Source organism: Lepus europaeus, chromosome 5, assembly GCF_033115175.1.
Source record: "Lepus europaeus isolate LE1 chromosome 5, mLepTim1.pri, whole genome shotgun sequence".
NCBI classification, from domain to species: domain Eukaryota; kingdom Metazoa; phylum Chordata; class Mammalia; order Lagomorpha; family Leporidae; genus Lepus; species Lepus europaeus.
The window spans coordinates 20,599,404-20,616,961 of record NC_084831.1 but is presented as its reverse complement, the minus strand read 5'-3'; the positions used below and the strand labels follow the sequence as shown (position 1 = coordinate 20,616,961).

General features: G+C 62.3%; 1 protein-coding gene across 6 annotated transcripts in view; it reads left to right on the top strand.

The window, feature by feature from the left end:
* The window catches only part of AHDC1 (AT-hook DNA binding motif containing 1), a 61,672-nt gene extending 45,767 nt beyond the window's left edge, over nucleotides 1–15,905 (top strand). For all 6 annotated transcript variants that reach the window (XM_062190736.1, XM_062190742.1, XM_062190737.1 and 3 more), the window contains 4 exons: nucleotides 300–410; nucleotides 564–601; nucleotides 895–5,835; nucleotides 15,318–15,905. In XM_062190736.1, the coding sequence (XP_062046720.1) occupies nucleotides 969–5,792 (4,824 nt within the window). In that variant the 5' untranslated portion in view covers nucleotides 300–410; nucleotides 564–601; nucleotides 895–968 and the 3' untranslated portion in view covers nucleotides 5,793–5,835; nucleotides 15,318–15,905. The remainder of the gene's footprint in view (nucleotides 1–299; nucleotides 411–563; nucleotides 602–894; nucleotides 5,836–15,317) is intronic.
* The last annotated feature ends 1,653 nt before the right edge of the window (nucleotides 15,906–17,558 follow it).

Here is a 17,558-nt window from a genome sequence, read left to right as displayed (position 1 = left end):
CTGACCTTAGGCATGCTTCACTTCCCTGCAGCTCTTATGCCACTAACGATTAAATCATTCACGATTATCTAATCAGTATCTGTCTGCCCAGCCCTTTTGCAAAGCAGGCATTCCATAAGTAGTGAGTTCTTTCATCTTAGAACCTCCATTTCTTTGTCTGCAAAATGGGCTTATTACTAGCCCGCACCTCACAGGATCTGTATGAAGTGTTAAATGAAACGGTGCCCACACAGCATCCAGCCCAGTGCCTGGCGCGCAGTAGGTGCCCACTAAACCTGAGCTGCAATGGTCCTTTCCAGGCGCTGTCCACGCCCGAGGCCTGGGCTCAGGCCGAAGTTGCTCCATAGCACCCCCAGCTGACGGCCAGCGACTGGCAGCGCCCCCAGGCACAGGGGCCCTCTCTCTCCCAGGTCAGCGGGGTATGCGCGCTGCAGAGAGCAACCTAAGGAGCTGGGGGGTGGTTCCTGGAGGAGGCCTGAGCAGTGGGCAGGTGGCCAGGCACTGAGCTGTGGCCCCCAGACCACGTGGGGAATTCAGGTCCCCTGTCGCTGTCTCGTCCACAGAGATCTCCAGTGTGACAGCCCAGGCGGCAGAGCCGAGGGTGAGTGGGGTGGGGGCGGGGAGGTGGGAGGCCATGCCCTTGGTAGGATTTCCCAGCCCCCTTCTTAAGTCAACCCGAGTGCTCCCCTTGCCATTCCCTTGGGCTTCCCTGCAGAGGCAGGGGTCTGTTCTCCCTGAGCCCATAGCCAGGGTCTCCAGGGCAGGTGAGTTGTCAGTGAGAACCGGGGCCCATGCATACGCTTTGAGAGGGCTGGGGGAAGGCTCAGGGGCTCACTGAGAAGGGAAGCTGGTGAGCTGTTCAGTGAGGGACCTCCTGCCTGTCCTGCCCAACAGGTCCTGGTCCCGGCTTCTCGCACCCTCATGTCAGCCCCGGCCCCGCCCGGCGGCCCTCGGAGGACAAGGTCAGGATGCGTGTGAAGCCCCAGGGCCTGGTGGTGACTTCCAGTGCCGTGTGCAGCTCTCCTGACTACCTCCGGGAGCCCAAGTACTACCCCGGCGGCCCCCCCACCCCCCGGCCCTTGCTGCCCTCCCGGCCCCCCGCCAGCCCACCCGACAAGGGCTTTTCCACCCACGCCTTCTCTGAGAACCCACGCCCACCTCCACGCCGGGACCCCAGCACCCGGCGCCCACCAGTCCTCGCCAAGGGGGACGACCCACTGCCCCCGCGGGCAGCCAGGCCCGTCTCACAGGCCCGCTGCCCCACACCGGCGGGCGACAGCAGCAGCTCCCACCGCCGCTGGGACAACGGGCGGGTGACCCTGCGACCAGTGGTGCAGCTGATTGACATCATGAAGGACCTGACCCGGCTCTCCCAGGACCTGCAGCACAGCGGCGTGCACCTGGACTGCGGTGGGCTCCGGCTCAGCCGCCCGCCTGCCCCGCCACCCGGCGACCTCCAGTACAGCTTCTTCTCCTCCCCCAGCCTGGCCAACAGCATCCGCAGCCCCGAGGAGCGGGCCACCCCCCATGCCAAGTCGGAACGGCCCAGCCACCCCCTCTATGAGCCTGAGCCTGAGCCTAGGGAGAGTCCCCCGCCTGGCCAAGGCCATAGTCCCGGAGCCACGGCTGCAGCCCCCGCGCTGCCCCCAGAGCCGGAGCCGGACGGCCCTGATTACTCGGAGCTCGCGGACGCCGACATCCTCAGTGAGCTGGCCTCCCTTACGTGCCCTGAGGCCCAGCTGCTGGAGGCCCAAGCCCTTGAGCCCCCTTCTCCAGAGCCGGAGCCTCAGCTCCTGGACCCCCAGCCCCGCTTTCTGGACCCACAGGCTCTAGAGCCGCTCGGGGAAGCTTTGGAGCTGCCACCCCTGCAGCCGCTTGCCGATCCGTTGGGGCTGCCGCCTCTGACACTGCAGGCCCTGGACACCCTGCCTGACTCCCTGGAATCGCAGCTGCTCGACCCTCAGGCGCTCGACCCCTTGCCCAAGTTGCTGGACGTCCCGGGTCGCCGTCTGGAGCCTCAGCAGCCCCTGGGGCACTGCCCGCTGGCGGAGCCCTTGCGCCTGGACTTGTGCTCACCCCACGGCCCCCCTGGGCCTGAGGGCCACCCCAAGTACGCCTTGCGGCGCACTGATAGGCCAAAGATTCTGTGTCGCCGGCGGAAAGCCGGACGGGGGCGCAAGGCAGACGCTGGACCCGAGGGCCGCCTGCTGCCCCTGCCTATGCCCACAGGGCTGGCGGCTGCCCTGGCTGAGCCCCCTCCCCCCCCACCGCCTCCACCGCCTCCTGCGCTGCCGGGCCCGGGCCCAGTCCCAGTCCCGGAGCTGGAGCCGGAATCTTCCCAGACGCCTATGGTCCCCAGCCGCAAAGGCAAGTGCCGGGGTGTGCGGCGCATGGTGGTGAAGATGGCCAAGATCCCTGTGTCGCTGGGCCGGCGGAACAAGACCACGTACAAAGTGTCATCCCTGAGCAGCAGCCTGAGCGTGGAGGGCAAGGAGCTGGGCCTCCGCGTGTCTGCGGAGCCCACGCCCCTGCTGAAGATGAAGAACAACGGCCGGAACGTGGTGGTGGTCTTCCCGCCCGGCGAGATGCCCATCATCCTCAAACGCAAGCGCGGTCGTCCCCCGAAGAACCTGCTGCTGGGTCCCGGTAAGCCCAAAGAGCCGGCCGTGGTGGCCGCCGAGACGGCCACTGTGGCAGCAGCCACCATGGCCATGCCAGAGGTGAAGAAGCGACGGAGGAGGAAGCAGAAGCTGGCATCGCCTCAGCCGTCCTATGCGGCCGACGCCAACGACAGCAAGGCTGAGTACTCGGACGTGCTGGCCAAGCTGGCCTTCCTGAACCGCCAAAGCCAGTGCGCCGGGCGGTGCTCGCCGCCCCGCTGCTGGACACCCAGCGAGCCCGAGTCAGTGCACCAGGCCCCTGACACCCAGAGCATCTCCCACTTCCTGCATCGCGTGCAGGGCTTCCGGCGGCGCGGGGGCAAAGCAGGCGGTTTCGGCGGCCGGGGCGGGGGCCACGCGGCCAAGGCAGCCCGGTGCTCCTTCAGTGACTTCTTCGAGGGCATCGGCAAGAAGAAGAAGGTGGTGGCAGTGGCAGGCGCCGGGCTCGGGGCCCCCGGCCTCACTGAGCTGGGGCACCCACGCAAGCGGGGCCGGGGGGAGGTGGACGCCGTGACTGGGAAACCCAAGCGCAAAAGGCGGTCCCGGAAGAATGGGACTCTGTTCCCGGAGCAGGTGCCCGGTGGCCCCGGCTTCGGGGAGGCGGGCGCTGAGTGGGCCGGAGACAAGGCCGGCGGCTGGGCCCCTCACCATGGGCACCCAGGTGGGCAGGCCGGCCGAAACTGCGGGTTTCAGGGGACCGAGGCCCGGGTCTTTGCCTCCTCGGGGCTGGAGAGTGGGGCCTCGGGCCGAGGCAGCTATTATGGCACGGGCACACCCTCGGGCCAGAGCGAGCTCAGCCAGGAGCGCCAGAACCTCTTCACTGGCTACTTCCGCTCACTGCTCGACTCCGATGACTCCTCCGACCTCTTGGACTTCGCGCTCTCAGCCTCTCGCCCAGAGTCCCGGAAGGCATCAGGCACCTACGCGGGGCCGCCCACCAGCGCCCTGCCTGCTCAGCGGGGCCTGGCCACTTTCCCCAGTCGGGGAACCAAAGCCAGCCCGGTGGCAGTGGGCAGCAGCGGGGCTGGGGCAGACCCCTCCTTCCAGCCTGTCCTGCCCTCTCGCCAGACTTTCCCGCCGGGCCGGGCTGCGAGCTATGGGATAACCCCGGCCACCTCAGACTGCCGGGCGGCCGAGACCTTCCCCAAGCTGGCTCCCCCACCCTCAGCCGTGGCCCGTTCGCCCACGGCCCACCCGCCTGCCAACACCTACCCACCCCAGTATGGCGGCTATGGGACTGGACAGAGCGTTTTCGCCCCTGCTAAGCCCTTCACGGGCCAAGACTGTGCAAACAGCAAGGACTGCAGCTTCGCCTACGGCAGCGGCAACAGCCTGCCCGCCTCGCCCAGCAGCGCCCACAGCGCTGGCTATGCCCCACCGCCGACCGGGGGCCCCTGCCTGCCACCCAGCAAGGCCTCCTTCTTCAACAGCTCCGAGGCGGCCCCCTTCTCCGGCTCCGCCCCGACACCCCTGCGTTGTGACAGCCGGGCCAGCACCGTCTCGCCCGGTGGCTACATGGTGCCCAAGGGCACCACGGCTTCTGCCGCCTCTGCAGCCTCTGCCGCCTCCTCCTCGTCCTCCTCTTTCCAGCCCTCGCCCGAGAACTGTCGTCAGTTTGCGGGGGCTTCTCAGTGGCCTTTCCGGCAGGGCTATGGGGGCCTGGACTGGGCCTCCGAGGCCTTTAGTCAACTCTACAATCCCACTTTCGACTGCCACGTCAGTGAGCCCAACGTGATCCTGGACATCTCCAACTACACGCCCCAGAAGGTGAAGCAGCAGACGGCCGTGTCCGAGACCTTCTCGGAGTCGTCCTCCGACAGCACCCAGTTCAGTCAGCCCGTGGGTGGCGGTGGCGGCGGCGGCTTCCGGCGTGCCAACAGCGAGGCCTCGAGCAGCGAGGGCCAGTCGAGCCTGTCCAGCCTGGAGAAGCTGATGATGGACTGGAACGAGGCCTCCTCCGCCCCCGGCTACAACTGGAACCAGAGTGTCCTCTTCCAGAGCAGCTCCAAGCCGGGCCGTGGACGGCGGAAGAAGGTGGACCTGTTCGAGGCCTCGCACCTCGGCTTCCCGACGTCCGCCCCAGCTGCTGCCTCGGGTTACCCGTCCAAACGCAGTACCGGGCCCCGGCAGCCACGGGGAGGGCGGGGCGGTGGGGCCTGCTCCGCCAAGAAGGAGCGGGGCGGGGCGGCGGCCAAAGCCAAGTTCATCCCCAAGCCTCAGCCCGTCAACCCACTGTTCCAGGACAGTCCGGACCTCGGCCTGGACTATTACAGCGGGGACAGCAGCATGTCCCCACTCCCCTCGCAGTCGAGGGCCTTCGGCGTGGGAGAGCGAGACCCCTGTGACTTCATGGGACCCTACTCCATGAACCCGTCCACGCCTTCTGACGGCACCTTTGGCCAGGGCTTCCATTGTGACTCGCCCAGCCTGGGTGCCCCTGAGCTCGATGGCAAGCACTTCCCGCCGCTGGCCCACCCACCCACGGTGTTCGATGCTGGCCTGCAGAAGGCATACTCGCCCACCTGCTCGCCCACGCTGGGCTTCAAGGAAGAACTGCGGCCGCCGCCCACAAAGCTGACTGCCTGCGAGCCTCTCAAGCACGGGCTCCAGGGGGCCAGCCTGGGCCACACGGCTGCAGCTCAGGCCCACCTGAGCTGCCGGGACCTGCCCCTGGGCCAGCCCCACTACGACTCCCCCAGCTGCAAGGGCACAGCCTATTGGTACCCGCCAGGCTCAGCTGCCCGCAGCCCGCCCTATGAAGGCAAGGTAGGGGCAGGACTGCTTGCTGACTTCCTGGGCAGGACGGAGGCCGCGTGCCTCAGTGCCCCCCACCTGGCTAGCCCACCGGCCACGCCCAAGGCCGACAAAGAGCCACTGGAGATGGCCCGGCCGCCCGGCCCACCCCGTGGCCCTGCTGCAGCTGCTGCTGGCTATGGCTGTCCTCTCCTTAGTGACTTGACCCTCTCCCCTGTGCCGAGGGACTCGCTGCTGCCCCTGCAGGACAGCGCCTACAGGTATCCGGGCTTTATGCCGCAGGCGCATCCTGGCCTGGGTGGGGGCCCCAAGAGCGGCTTCCTGGGGCCCATGGCAGAACCTCACCCTGAGGACACATTCACCGTCACCTCCCTGTAGTGCCAACTGAAGTGCCGACTGGACCGCGAGGTTTTGTTCCTGGGTGAGTCTGGGGATATGGGAGCAGTGGGCAGAGGCTGGGGGCGGAGGGCTGAGGACCATGGAGCTGGGGAAGGGCAGGGAATGTGCAGGACCCCTGGGTCTCATTTGAGCGCGAGACGCGGGGCCTGGCAGTGGCAAGCAGGGACTCGGGGTTAGATGTTTTGTAGCTGGGCGGGGAAGAGCTGGGTGCTCGTGTGGGGAGCCCACCGGTGGGCTCGGACATCCCAGAAGTCCTGCTACTGAAATGGCCGGAAGACCATGGCCAGGGTGGGGCCCCGTCGTCTGTTCCCTCGTTCGTGCCAGCTCGTGAGTTCCTGGGAAAGGCTCACCACCGGGCTCCTTACAAGGCAGGGCTTTGCACTGCTCAGTGTGAGCAGGTGAAGGGCCACCCCCACTTCCTGGGCGCCTCAGTGGTACCAAGACTCAGCCAGCGCGTGGTCTTGGTCACACACTCATCGAGGGCGTTACGGAGTGGCCCAAGGAGTCTGCTCTCGGCCCCCCAGGGGATACCCCCACAGGCCATTTTGTGATGTCTTAGGCCTGAGGTGGGCTCTGTGGTCAGAGACTATGGGCCAGGTAGGGGTCCAGTGATGGAGAAGGGGTGCTGGGATTCGTGCACTGCTGGGGACTCCTGGCAGAGGGGCTGTCCCATCAGTGTTGTGCCCCTGGAGAAGCCATCGCCTGTCTTGCAGCCGAAGGCTTTTCTAAGAGTTCAGTTAAATACTGCGAGCTCTCCCTGTGTGATTTTTGTCAGGCACTGTGACCTCATTAGGCGGAGTCAGTTTTAGTATCCTCAAGATTTGGTGTTTAAGAAAGGAAAGTAAAAGAGAAAGTGCCCCCAAAATGGTGAAAGGGAGCAGGGTTGAAGGGATTTTCTCCAAGAACAACCTGCTCCAGAAATACAGTCACAACCAGCCCCCTCTGGGCCAAGAGAGCTTCACAGATTGGCCTGGCCACGGTGGCCCAGCTGGGTGGCCTGGGGACACATCCGAGCCCTGGAGCCCTTCACCCCTACTGCCACCATAGCCTCCTGGGAGCTGCTGTTCCAGAGAGCAGGTTGCCTGGACAGCTCTGTCCGTGCTCTGGGGGCACCATTCGTGGCCGGGGTGACTCGAGATCCTGAGGCCGTGTCCATGGGCATTTGGTGCCCCGTTACTGCCAGTACCCCCCTCCCCAGGGCCCAGTGGCAAGGACCGCACATGGCGGTCAGGAGGTCTGGGGCAGGTGCGGTCTGTGGTTGACCACCCACTTGCTGCATGCCCTTGACCAAGCTTTTGCCCCTCTGGCCCTCTGTCTCCCCATCTGTCCAAGGAAATGGACCCCAAGAATCTCTCAGGCTCTTGCAGCTCTGTGTGGCGGAGACAATGGGCCAAAGTTGTTGTCTTTTTTTTTCCTTTGGCAGCGTATTTTCCTTTCTCGCGAGGCCAGGCGAAGATTAAAATGGCCTTCCATTCCCCTTGCGTCTCACTGCAGATCTGAAGCAGGCCAGGAAGAAGCTGCTTAGGGTTTAAAATGTCAAACTCTTGATCCTTCTCACTGGAGGGGAGATGTCTCGTGGATAATCCAAAAATGTGAAATAATCCAAAAACCGTTCCTCCCAGGCTCCAGGAGGGAGAATGAGCGGGTGTGGGGGCTGGGTGTTTGGGCAGGTCACAGCTCAGTGAAATGCCTAACAGAGCCACCCAGGGAGGCCTGGACGCAGGAGAAACTGGGACACCATCCAGCCCCACGTCCTGGCCGCACTCCCCACTCAGGCAGGGACTTAACAGCTCTGTCCTCAAACCCATGCATTCAGTTGTTCCAGGGACATCTGTCCAGCACCTCCGATAAGCCAGGCACTGGGGGCACCACAGTGAACGCTGCAGATGAGGCTCGGGTCCTCGAGGGACTTCCAGTTGGGAGGGAGAGACAGTGAACAGAGTGACACAAAGCATTTGATGATTATGGCCATGAAAAGGACTGTGCAGGAGAAAACCAGCGAGGAGGCTGTGAGAGCCTCTGCCAGGCTGACCAGACCTCGGCTAATGCTGAAGGAAGCGAGGGAACAGCAGGTGCGTTCTGGGCAGAGGGAACGCAGCAGGGAGCCATGGCGGCAGGGGCTCAGCTTCGAGGAAGCCGTGGGCAGCCGTAAAGCTGAGTGAGGGGCCACCCGTTCAGGGCACTGCTAGGACTTGAAGTCTTGAGACAAATGGGGAGCCACCCAGGAGTCCTCAGCCGGGATGCCAGGGGCTGCGGTGGGGAGACCACACTGGGGCAGTCCAGGCAGGCAGGCAGTGATGGTGAGCTTGGACCGAGGTGGTGGAAGAACCGTCTCGCTTCTCCAAGGCAGGTTTCCTCGTCGGTGGCAACCCTCTGGGACTAGGGACTGGCTGCAGCCATCGTGGGAGGGAGTAAAGGTTGGGGATGCAGGAAAGAGGGAATCATGTTGTCACCAGAGAGCACAAGCAGAAAGGACAATGACACGCTCATTCCCCAACGAACGGGCAGTGAGCACTTGTGACGCCGGGCACTGGAGGAGCAGTAATTCAGCTCAGCCTCGCGTCCTGAGCCCCAGCGGGCTCGTTCAGTGCCAGGCGCTGGGCAGACAAAGCAGAAATGGCCCCTGTCCTCGCGCCCAGCGTCCACCTCAGGAAGCCAATGCAAGTACACAGAGAACCCGACAGCACGTGCTAGCCAGGACCAGGTGCCCAGAGGCAGGCAGGGACGAAGACTGCATGTCAGCCGGCCGGGGTTGTGTTCAGAAGCCATCCCTCTGCCCCCTTGGGAGAGGAGGGACGCACATTTGTGCTAGTCCCTTCTGCTGTGCTGCCTCCCAGAGCCCTCACAGCAGCCTGGGCGGAGTGCCTGCCCCCGCCCCCACTGCAGAGTTGAGGAAACAGGTGCAGCTGTGAACCTTGTACAGGGGATGCGTAGTTAGAAAATGGTGGAGCTGGTGTGGGTTTTTTGGTTTTTTGTTGTTTTTGTTTTTGAGATTGATTTATTTGAAAGGCAGAATGATGAGGAAGAGAAAGATCTTCCATAATCTGGTTCACTCCCCAAATGGCTGCAACATCCAGGGCTGAGCCAGGTCACAGCCAGGAGCCAGGAACTCCATCCGGGTCTCCCACGTGGGTGCAGGGGTCCAAGGATTTGGGCCACCCTCCTGCTGCTTTCCCAGGAACATTATTAGCAGGGAGCTGGATTGGAAGCAGAGCAGCTGGAACATGAACCAACACTCAGACAGGGGATGCAGGCATTGCACCAGGCAGCTTCACCCATCATACCACAGCGCTGGCACCAGTGGTGAAGCCACTGTCATAATGGACCCCGCGCTGCCTCTGCACAGCTTGGGGGCTGCTCCAGCCCCACAACCCCAACTCCCCATCTGCAGAGTTATGGCTTGGGGTGGGCAATTACTGCGGTTCCTTCTGAGTCTGACATTTTTCAAAGAATTTTGAGGTTCTGTGGAAGAAGCTGCTTTTGAACTTGACCTTGAAGGATAGGCAAGATTAGGAGACTGGAGGGAGGATATTCCAGGCAGGGGGAACTGTGAGCCAAGGCAGGTCACCTCCCACTGTGAATTAGGACGTGAAAGGTCAGAGGAGGCAGAAGCGGGAATGTGGGACCCGGCTGGCCCGAGCTGTGGCTGATGGGTCCAGGGAGGGGGGCCTGGGGCCCACGCAGGCATCTCTGGTTCCGTAGATAGAAAGCAGAGCCAGACAGACTGGCTCCACGTGAGACCCCTCAGGCTGAAGATGGGCCCTTCCAGCCCCTGGGGTGGGACGGGAAGGGTAGGATGAGCCCTCCAAAGTGTCCAGGAATCTCGAGTCCCTCTCTCCTCTCGGGTCTGGACCTGAGGCCAAGACAAATGTCACAGGTCCTCCAAGGCCACACCAGCTGGGGCCTGACTGGAGCAGGAAACCCTTCCCAAAGCCACCATCCAACTGGGGTCATCAGGCATGCCCAGGCCTGGGCCAGGCCCCGGCTGCTCTGGGCTTTGTCTAAGTCTTGGAACCTCAGGAGGTCACTTGATCTTGCCTCTGGCTCTGAGCAAAAGGCCTCACGTCCCGGCTCAGCCAGTCCTGCCCTGCCCCTTCTGGGCTTGTGCTCGGACCCCTCTCAGGCCATCGTTGCTCCCGCAGCTGAGCTTAGGCCAGGTCCTTGTTTCCTGGGAAGGCAGTCTCTCCTTACCCGCTGCCCACGTCCTGGAGCAGGGCCCCCACGCCAGGCTGGTGGCTGGCCACCTCCCCGTGCACGGCCTGGTGCTGTCACTCACCAGCTAGTGGCTCTCTGCGTCTCTTGGGAGAATCCACTGTGATTCCATGTGAGGTTCTGGCCGCTGGCATGCAGTGGGCCTGTGATCCGTGGCAGGTGGTTGGATGGATCGGCTCCTCCCCACAGACTGGGTTCTGGGGCCTCTGACCCCGGCTCTCCGAGTCGTGCACCCTGCCTCTTGCCCCTCTGCCCAGCACCACAGGTCCCCAGCTGCTCTCCTAGGAAGGGTCTTGGATTCTAATGTGGGTTTGGGGCCTTTGAAGGGAGGCCCCAAAGTACCACTTCATTCTTCACCTTAGAGCTGGGCTGAGTCCTCCCTGGGGGGCCCCGGGACAAGGTGAGTCACAGATATACACCACCCCCTCCCCCCCAGGGACCCAAGGCCTGACAGGCAACAAGACTCACTCAAAAATAACCAGAATCCACTGGGAACCCTGTCCACACAGACCCACCGGGGCCTCTCTCCCAGAGCAAACAGTCCGGAAACATGGCCGTGTGACTGTAATCTCGCGTGACTTGTCTCCTGGAGCACTTGCTGTCTTTGTCACAGCCTGGGCCGCCATGCTTCCCTCTCTTCATGCTGCAGCACGAGGGGAGGCGGGTCAGCTCCACGTCCAGCCTGCGTGAGCGTGCAGCCTGCTCTGGGCCGGGCACTGCACCTGGCACCGAGGGGGCCTCTGGACAAGACAGGCGACGGCCCACCCTCCTGGGGCTTGCAGGTGGCCATTTCCCGGGGAAGGACCCGAACACTCCCACAGGGGTCGCCAGGGACCACCCCCGGCCCCATGTGAACCGAGCGGGCATCGGGAGCTTCTGGAGGCCAGAGATGGGTCTTGTATTTGTCTTCAGCTCAGCCACCTGGGTCTCCGGCCCACCCCCCATCCTCACCCCCGTGCTTCTCATTTTGCCCGCCAAAGTGCTTATTCCTCGGCGTTCTTCGATGCATGGTGTCTGGAGCCCCTAAAATATTTATTGGATGAATTGATTAAAACACAGCTGCTCCTGTGACTGTAGCTTCACACCTTTGGATTGCATCCTTCCCGCTCCAGCCTCCTTGCCTGCAGAGTCAAGACCCAGCTTCCTGGCGTGGCCTTGGAGGTATCCAGGGCTCTGTCCTGGCACCCAGCCTGCTCCAGCCTGACCTCCCTCACGCACCCCCTTCCTTAGCAGCCCCCGGGGAGCGGGTCAGATCAGGAGGGAGTTTCCGCTGTGTTCTTTCCCAGATCGCCCTGCGTTCCTGCGGTTCCCTGGCCTGGGTTGCCCTTTCCTGCCCACCGTGGTCTCCCACCTGTCAGTTCCTATCTTTCACTCACACCTCACCTCCTCCAAGAAGCATTCCAGGATCCTTCCCAGACCCAGTTAACTGTAGCTCTCTATGGCAGGATGACAGCCCTTCCTGGGAATGTCCTGCCCTCCACACCTCCTCCTTTGGGCCCATTACTCATCTGTGCCCACCACCCTCCCCTCCCCCACTGCATCTCCTCACACCTGGGTCATTTCTGATTTGTTTGTTAAAAAATAAACAAACAAACCTCCAGTCAAATGTGTAGAACAGGGAGAAAGGCTGAGTGGCAGAGGCTGGGCATGGGGCACCCTCACCCCCTGCCCCCTGTCTTCAGGAAAGGCTGCAGGTGGGGCCCAGAGGAGGTGTGTAAGTACACCGACCGCAGCTCGCAGCTCTCTGGGGTCACCGAGCCTCTGCAGTTCCCAGAGTGCCGTCTCTCGCAGTTCACGGGGTGGGGAACGACTCGCCGCAGGGCTCGGAGCCACCCAGGCCTCAAAGCACAGAAGGGCAGAGCCAGGCAGGGCCCGTGAGGCCCGCCCAGTGCATTGTTCTCGCCCCTTGCTCCGCCTCAGTGGCACATGTAGTGCCCCTTGGTAGCGCCCGTCTTGCCATAGGGCATCTGCAGCCGGGCTGGTGGTGGCTGCGGTGGGGGTCAGGGAGGCAGGAGCCACCCCAAGGTTGCTGAGTGACCGTGGGTACGGACCCCATGCGGGTTGTTGAGTGACCTCTGTGCCCACTGCCGAGGCAGTGACTGGCAGAGCTCCAGTTCAGTGTGGACACAGGCTTTGAGGTGCTTCTCGAGCTAGGAGACCCACTCGGACCCCCGCCCCGCAGTTCCCATCGCCTCTCGGGGGCTGCCGGCCCAGCCAGCCTGACGGGATTTCTGTCCGTCAGGTGTGGCCTGAGCCCTGGGAAGCAGAATCCTCTGCACGCTGAGGTGACTGACAGGCATGACCACCTGCAGGTGGGGGTGGGGCAACCTTCGCGCCTGTGCTGGGCCTTCCATTTAGGGCGCCATTTTAACACCCTTACTTTACCGAGTAGAAACAAGCCCAGACAGGGAAGGGCCTTGCTCTAGGTCACACAGCAAATCACTCTCGGGTTCTCTTGTCCTGTCCTGGCCTTGTGCTGTATTGCCTTGTTCGACACTGAGACCCCCACCTTGGAGGGCGGAGGCTGGAGAGGGGAGCTGAGGCCTTACCCGCGCCCCGGCAGCTACTGGTGTGAGCAGCTCCTTCCGGACAACCTGACTTATCGCTGGTCTGTAGCACTCTGACTCTGCTCAGCTGTCCCCCAGCGGCGCCAGGGCCAGCCCCCCCGGCAGGCAGAGGCCACTTAATGCCCTGGCACCTCGGGTGCTAAAACTCTCAGAGCATGAGGACTCGGCAGAACGTGGTGTGGCAGATGCTGCTCGCGGAGCACTAAAGGGTTAAGTTGTAGGACCAGTGGTGGGTGTCCTGGGGGCCGGGTGCATGCCGGCATTGGGGTACAGAGGTGCCGCACGCACCCAGGTCTCTGCCCTGAGTAGCAGGACAGGAATGCCAAGTGCACAGGTAGCTATGGTAACGGGTGACCATGACTAGGGAGCGTCCCGGAGGTGTGCAAGACCCGAGCTGGACCTTGACACGCCAGCCACCCTTATACCCCTTAAGGCTCTGTTGTTCAGTGTGCACGCATATGGGACCCCAGCAGTGAGTTCAGAGCCTCGGCCCCTCCTGCCGAGATGGGGTGAGGGCCCCCCTCCATTCTTTCCGAGCCCCCAGGACTTCGCTTGGCACAGCCCTCCGTCTCTGTGCACTGTAATTGCCTGGCTCGGGGTCTGCTCTGCCTCCTCTCCGTTCTGGGAGCCTGTCAACAGCAGGACCAGAGCTGTCCTGTTCTCTGCTTTGTCCCCAGCACCCAACGCCATGTTGGGGCATGCTGGCTTCCCTTGGGCGGATAGTTGAGCCCAGCGAGGTCAAGGCCCTCCACAGCCACAGCCACAGCGCTCCCCCCCCCCCCCCCCCCGCCATTGCCGCCGGGATCCCTGGCCTTCGATTTTGCCCCATCCCCCAGATCCTGCCAGAGTCTGGCTGGCCAAGTCCTAAAAGCTGGGGAGGGCTGGGGAGGAGGAAGGTGAGCCTCGCCTGGCGGCTTAGCAGAGGGTGAGAAAGCCTCCTGCTGCCTGGCCGCGGGCACCGCAGGGAAGGTTCTGGCAGGAGCTGCCTGCTGGGCTGAGATCACCATGGAGACCTGGCTTGGAGAGGGTCACTGGCAGTGGCTAAGGGCTGGAGGGGGCGGGGGCGGCAGGGATTTGTGCGGAGACTTCCAGCCTGCCCTTGGGCCCTTGGGTGGGGGGAGTGCTGGGGTTCAGCACCATTGGTTTGCCAAGTGGGTTGGAGCAGCTGCCTAAACCTCCCCCTCACTTGTCACCCCCCCACACACGTTCTACCTGCCACCCCCACAAGGGTCCTCTAGCTTGGCAACTGTTCACCGGCCCAACAAAGCCGTCTTCTAGATAGAGGCCCCCAGCTCCCTGGCTGAGCCTGCACCCCCAGATACATTCACCCCGCCCCTTGCTGGGTACCCCTCTCCTCTGGGCAGCTGGCCTGTTTGTCACCCTAACTGGGGAGTCCCCAGAGCAGCTTTTCTACCTATTGCCCCCACTGGAGCCCAGCCGCCTCCCTGGTGGGCACATGGCTCCCCCCACAGCGAATACCCCGTCGGCCCTCACCGCAGGCCTGACAGCCGGGCCGACACGCAGCTCTCGCCCTCCCTCTCACACCTCTGCCTGCCACCTGGTCTGTGCACCAGGAGAGGGGCTGCTCCTGGCCCTCGGGGGAGCCCTGGCAAGTCCAGCCTCGGGACAAAAGTCCTCCCCAAGGCTGACTGCCCGGCAGACAGCAGCCGAGGCTGAGCGGAATTTAAATGTGGCCCCGTCGCACGAGGAAGCTGAGGAAGGGAATGGGGAGGAGGTTCCGTGCCGCTGGTGGGGAGAATGGGCGGCTCGCCGAGGAGCCTGAGCACCCCGTGTGACAGCCGTCGCTCGCTGGAGGTGGGAGGCGAGGGTCCAGCTCTCGAAAGAGGATAGACCCTCAAAAGGCCAGGCTGATGGCTGGGGGTCTTGAGAGTGGCCTAACCAGGTGCTGTTCTGGGTGCCTTCCCACTGACCCCTTGAAGAACTGAGAGCCCAGAGGGTCCCGCCAGGCTGGGGTCTGGATAGGGAAATCAGGGCCCCAAGGCTCTGCAAACATAAGGACTGCCTGAGAAAAGGGGGTTCTCCCAAGCCCAGGTGGCGGCGCGGAGTAGGGGCTGGGGCGTCTCCAGGAGGGCGGCATTCAGCCTCACACAGATGGTGGCGCGGAGCTGGGCTCCTTCTTCAGTCCCTGAGTCAGACTTCCTCGACGCCTCACCCTCCACAGAACAGGGCGACTTTGTGGGATCCACACCTGAGCTGGCCTAGGGCTGTCACCCCTCAGAGCAGCCTGGGGCGGAGAAATGACCGAGCTGCTCCTATTACACGGGGAGCCTGTGGCTGGGAAAATGCTAACAAATAGTAATTAGCTTAATTGATCATGCCACATAAAGCTGCTGGGTCCTTAGACAGACCTTTGTACTGCAGAGTAAACTGAGGCCCACAGGGCCCACCCTTGACTTGCAGGATCCTAGAGAGTGTTCAGTGTGCTGCCATCCAAACTTGGCTGGGTCTGACTCCAGAGAGAGCCAGAGCGCTCCGCCTGCTCCATTGCCTGCAACCCCATCTCCCCGGCGGGCAGACTGAGCTCCGAGAGGTCCCAGAGCTACCCTGACATCCCCCGGGGCCGGTGTGGAGTTCTGGGGAGAAGGGACAATGCAGTTAGCCCTGCAATCTGGAGGCGCGGCGGGGGTCCCCGTCCCTCCCGAGACTCAAAGCCCAGTGTCCACCTGCCGCTGACTTCTGCCTCTTCTCGTCTGTTTCTTTGCAGCTTTCAGAAAACCAACGCCAAGATCCCTCCCAGCGTCCACATCGTCCTCTGGCAGGAGCGCCTGCCCCTCCGCCCCGCCCCACCTGCACCCCCTGCGCCCCATCTCCCCCCACCCCTCCCTGCCCATCTCCTCCACGCAGAAGCCGAAGGTGAGCCCTTTCTGCACAAAACCAGCAATTGTAAATACTTTTTAAAAATGTACAAAACTTAAAAACAAAACACAGTTTTAGAAAAAGACAAAAAAAAAAAAAGAGAGAGCGAGAGAGCGCGAGAGTGTGCAAGAGGTCGCGAGCGGGGCCCGAGGTGTCCAGAGCCCCTGCAAGAATGCACTGAGCAATTTATCTACAGGTCGTTTGACACAAATGAACAATATCCTATTTATTGTACATACTGTTTTATTATAAATCGTGGATTGTATATTGCATTCTGTAAACCTGCTGTGGTCCCGTGGTGTGCAAATTCGCATGGTCGGGGGGAGGGAGAAGAACCTCTTGCGGGAGCTTTTTTTTTTCCTTTCTTTCTTATTTTTCACTCTTGGGTTTTCTCTTTTGTTGTTGTTGTTTTCTGTTGGCAGGACACACCCAAAGATCCAAGTTTGTATTAAAAAGAAATGAAAAAAAGCAAAAAAAAAAAAAAAAAAAAAAAAACAACCTCGTGTCTTGTGAACAGGGGTGAGTGGGGGTGGCTGGGTTTGGTCCCCAGAGGGGTTGAAATACCTCCGCGTGTTCCTTACCTTGGAGTTCTGCGTTCTGCCCGAGAGCTGTGTCACCATTGCCCGCCTGAGCCCACCACTCCCACCCAGGCCCCAAGTCACCCCGTTCATGGATCTTCACTTCACCCCGATCCTGGGACCCCCACCCCTGCCAAGTTCCAGGTCTCCCTTTCTGTGGACCCCCAGTCCTTGGTCTCCTCTCCCTGAGACCTGCCCTGGTCATTATGGGCCAGATCATAGGTCTCCCCTGTCCGACTCCCTCATTCCAGCCGAGGGCCCAGGTCTCTGCTTCACGTCCCTTCATTTGTCCTGTGTGGCCCTGGCCTCGGGGCCCCGTCGATCTGGCCTGGTTCAGGGCCACTTACCTCTGAGACCCTCATTCCATCCCGAGCCCAAGAACACTGTGAGCCCCTGTTTGTGAGTCTCTGCCCCAACTTCTGCGCCTCTGGCCCCCTACTTGACCCCAGCACACCACATCTGCTTTGCAGAACCCAAGACAGGACCAGGCCAGTCACTCCCATCTCCTGCCTTCCACATGACAGGTCTGTGCTTGCTTTCAGCTGTCAGGGGCCCTGGAGGGGCTGAAGTTTCCCTCTCCCGGCCAATGGGTGCTCTTGGCTGCCCTGCCTGAGCCAGGCCATTCTGGGCCTTGGGAGGCTTTCCCGTGACCAAATATCTTGTGTTACAGCTTTGCTGAACGTGGCTTCTCCATGTCCCTGCTCAGTGACGCTCAGGGGGACACCCAGTGCAGTTCCACATGCCCTGCCCTCCCTGACCCAACCAGCAAAACCCTAGGTTTGAGGGGGCAACACGCACCTCTTCTTGGGCACCCTTGCCTGGAAGAAGAGGCAGGACTCAGGTCACAGTCCCCAAAACAGCAGCCGCTGTGCTAGAGGACAGGCTCGCGCGCTGTCCGCCTGGCATGTCCCCAAGGCTCAGAGACTAACACGCTGTCCTGCCCTTCCTGCCTGCAGACTGGGAGGCACCAATGCCACACCGGTGCTGGCCTCCCGGTGGCGAGCAGGAAGCAGGGAGACTTCCCCGAGGGTCAGGCAGGTGACCGTTTCTAAAGAGCCAAGGCTAGGATGCTAGGCAGGAAAATGAGGGCATTCCCAGAGGATGACAGCATAAGCAAAGGCCCAGGGGCCGAGAGGGTGGCAGGAGGGAGAAGCTATACAGTGAGGTCTGCTTGGGTAGGGGGCAGGGCTTTGGAGAGGTCACTCTGGGCAAGGTGGGGGCTGGGTGGAGGCAGAACCAGAGGGCGAGGCTGGGCTGGGCCAAAGCCAGAAGAGATGTGCTCAGCAGGGGCCTCTGGGCTGAGCTGGCCTTGGGGGAGTGGGAGAGGGACAGATCGCCAAGAGGGTGAGGCCTGCTAGGTTGAGCCGGGAGTGTGGGGGACGAGGGAGAGGTTTTCTGTTAAAAAAAAAAAAAAAAGAAAAGGAGACTCCTTTATTTGAAAGAGTTACAGAGGGGGAGAAGCAGAGGCAGAGAGACAGAGCGAGAGAGAGAGATCTTTCATACTCTGGTTC